At 39.3% G+C, this 1545-nt stretch overlaps 1 protein-coding gene across 1 annotated transcript; it reads right to left on the minus strand.

Annotated features, from left to right (window-relative positions):
* Positions 1 to 273: 273 nt before the first annotated feature.
* LOC125479632 (F-box/LRR-repeat protein At3g48880-like) lies at positions 274 to 1313 on the minus strand. The gene is made up of 2 exons (XM_048589190.1): positions 955 to 1313; positions 274 to 838 (listed from the first exon to the last, which is right to left on the minus strand). The coding sequence occupies exons 1-2, from the start codon at positions 1311 to 1313 to the stop codon at positions 274 to 276; spliced, it is 924 nt and encodes a 307-aa protein (XP_048445147.1).
* Positions 1314 to 1545: the final 232 nt, after the last annotated feature.

Below are 1545 nucleotides of genomic sequence, written 5' to 3' on the forward strand. Positions count from 1 at the left end.
TGCAGTTTCACAAGCAGCAATATATAAAGATAAATGACCTCCCTGCTGTCCAGGAGTCAGCAATCACATGCAACATTCCTTTCCAGAGTGCACACCCTTGCTGTCTTTCCTTTATGGCAATGATGACTATAGTTGTAATGATGGCAGGTACATACACCCATGCTTGCCGACTAGAACTTCTTCCAATATATACACGATGCATCACCCTTTACAGCAACTTCATTTACAGTATATTCCTCAGATGCAATCATTGTTTGCCTCTCATATTCTCTATCAATATGAAAGTGAACTCACCTTATCCTTCCGCCAGATTTCCTTTTCAAATCTATGCCATATGGACGCCTCTTCACCATCAACTACTCCACATGCACACATATCACAATGTTGTCTCGGACACACAAGAAACTCCTTTAGCCTGGAGACTTGTGCAACGATAGACTCACCAAGCTGTTCGAATCCATAAGAGTATCGGGGACGCTCAGAATCGTCTATAAATGTGCAGTGCGACACATTCAGAATTTCCAAATCCTTCATTTCATTCATTATAAAAACCAAAGCTGTCTTGTGCACCGTTGTGCACTGCAGACTTAAGATCTTGAGCTTGGGAGTGTAGGCAACAATGGCCCTTGCACATACTACGTCAAACTTAGAAGGGCACATAACTTTAAGCTGAGAGATGTTGCAGTAACTTCCAACTAGCTTCATGATTTGAAAAGGAAAATCAATATATGCAACAACAAAGGATTCAAGTCCTACCCAATTCCTGACAGCTGTTTCGAATCCAGTCAATGTAATCAGGTTCCAGGTTGGTAGAACCAGTTGTTTGAGCCTTGGGGTTCTGCAAGGAAGCGGATATCACCATTAGTCCTGGATTCAACGTTATCAGAAACTTTATGTTTCAAAACAAAACGTTTGTTATTATGAATAAAGAGAAATGGAAATGGAAACCAATACCTTTCGGCTGCACATATCAAGTGGTCATCGTTTATGAATAAAGAGAAATGGAAAACCAAGGAAGATAAATTTCCACAACTGAGACGCAAAGCACTCTTCAATACTTTCAGTAGTCTTTCGCTTGATTTATTATCAGACCAAGTAGTCAATCTTCGAGGAGTATTACAAGTGTTAAACTTGAGCAGAGTCAGATCAAGCTTTTCCCAAAGGATTGGATTGCAGCAAGCTGCATTCCAGGATTTACAAACGAAAGAAACAAATATCACATCCAGAAAATTCAAGGCCATAAATATCCTCACAAGGATATTGTAGTCCATATCCGCCCAGTTTCTAACTTTGCATTCATTGTTCCCTGCCATTGTAAAAGAGATTGTACCTACAACCATCAAAGATCAAAACCAGGGACTGTGCATTAATGGAAAGGAATTTAACTCGTGTTCAAAATAGAACTTGAACAAACTATGGAATGCTCTAGCTTAGGAAACAAGTTTTAACACCATTACATTTTTGGAATGTGACCTTCCTATACCAATGCCAATGTCTTGCTGATTTTACAGATAATTAAATGTTGGGAAACTTAGGAAGTTGAAA

Source organism: the organism of the source record quoted next, unplaced genomic scaffold (genome assembly GCF_019419815.1).
Source record: "Pyrus x bretschneideri cultivar Hongxiangsu unplaced genomic scaffold, Pyrus_bretschneideri_v1 Contig3, whole genome shotgun sequence".
Taxonomy (NCBI): Eukaryota; Viridiplantae; Streptophyta; class Magnoliopsida; order Rosales; family Rosaceae; genus Pyrus; species Pyrus x bretschneideri.

Excerpts from the sequence above, each read along its gene's own strand:
- LOC125479632 (XM_048589190.1), bottom strand. The coding sequence starts at position 1,313 with ATGGCAGGGAACAATGAATGCAAAGTTAGAAACTGGGCGGATATGGAC. Across the intron at positions 839-954 it reads TTGATATGTGCAGCCGAAAG|AACCCCAAGGCTCAAACAAC; the intron begins GTATTGGTTTCC and ends GCTTCCTTGCAG.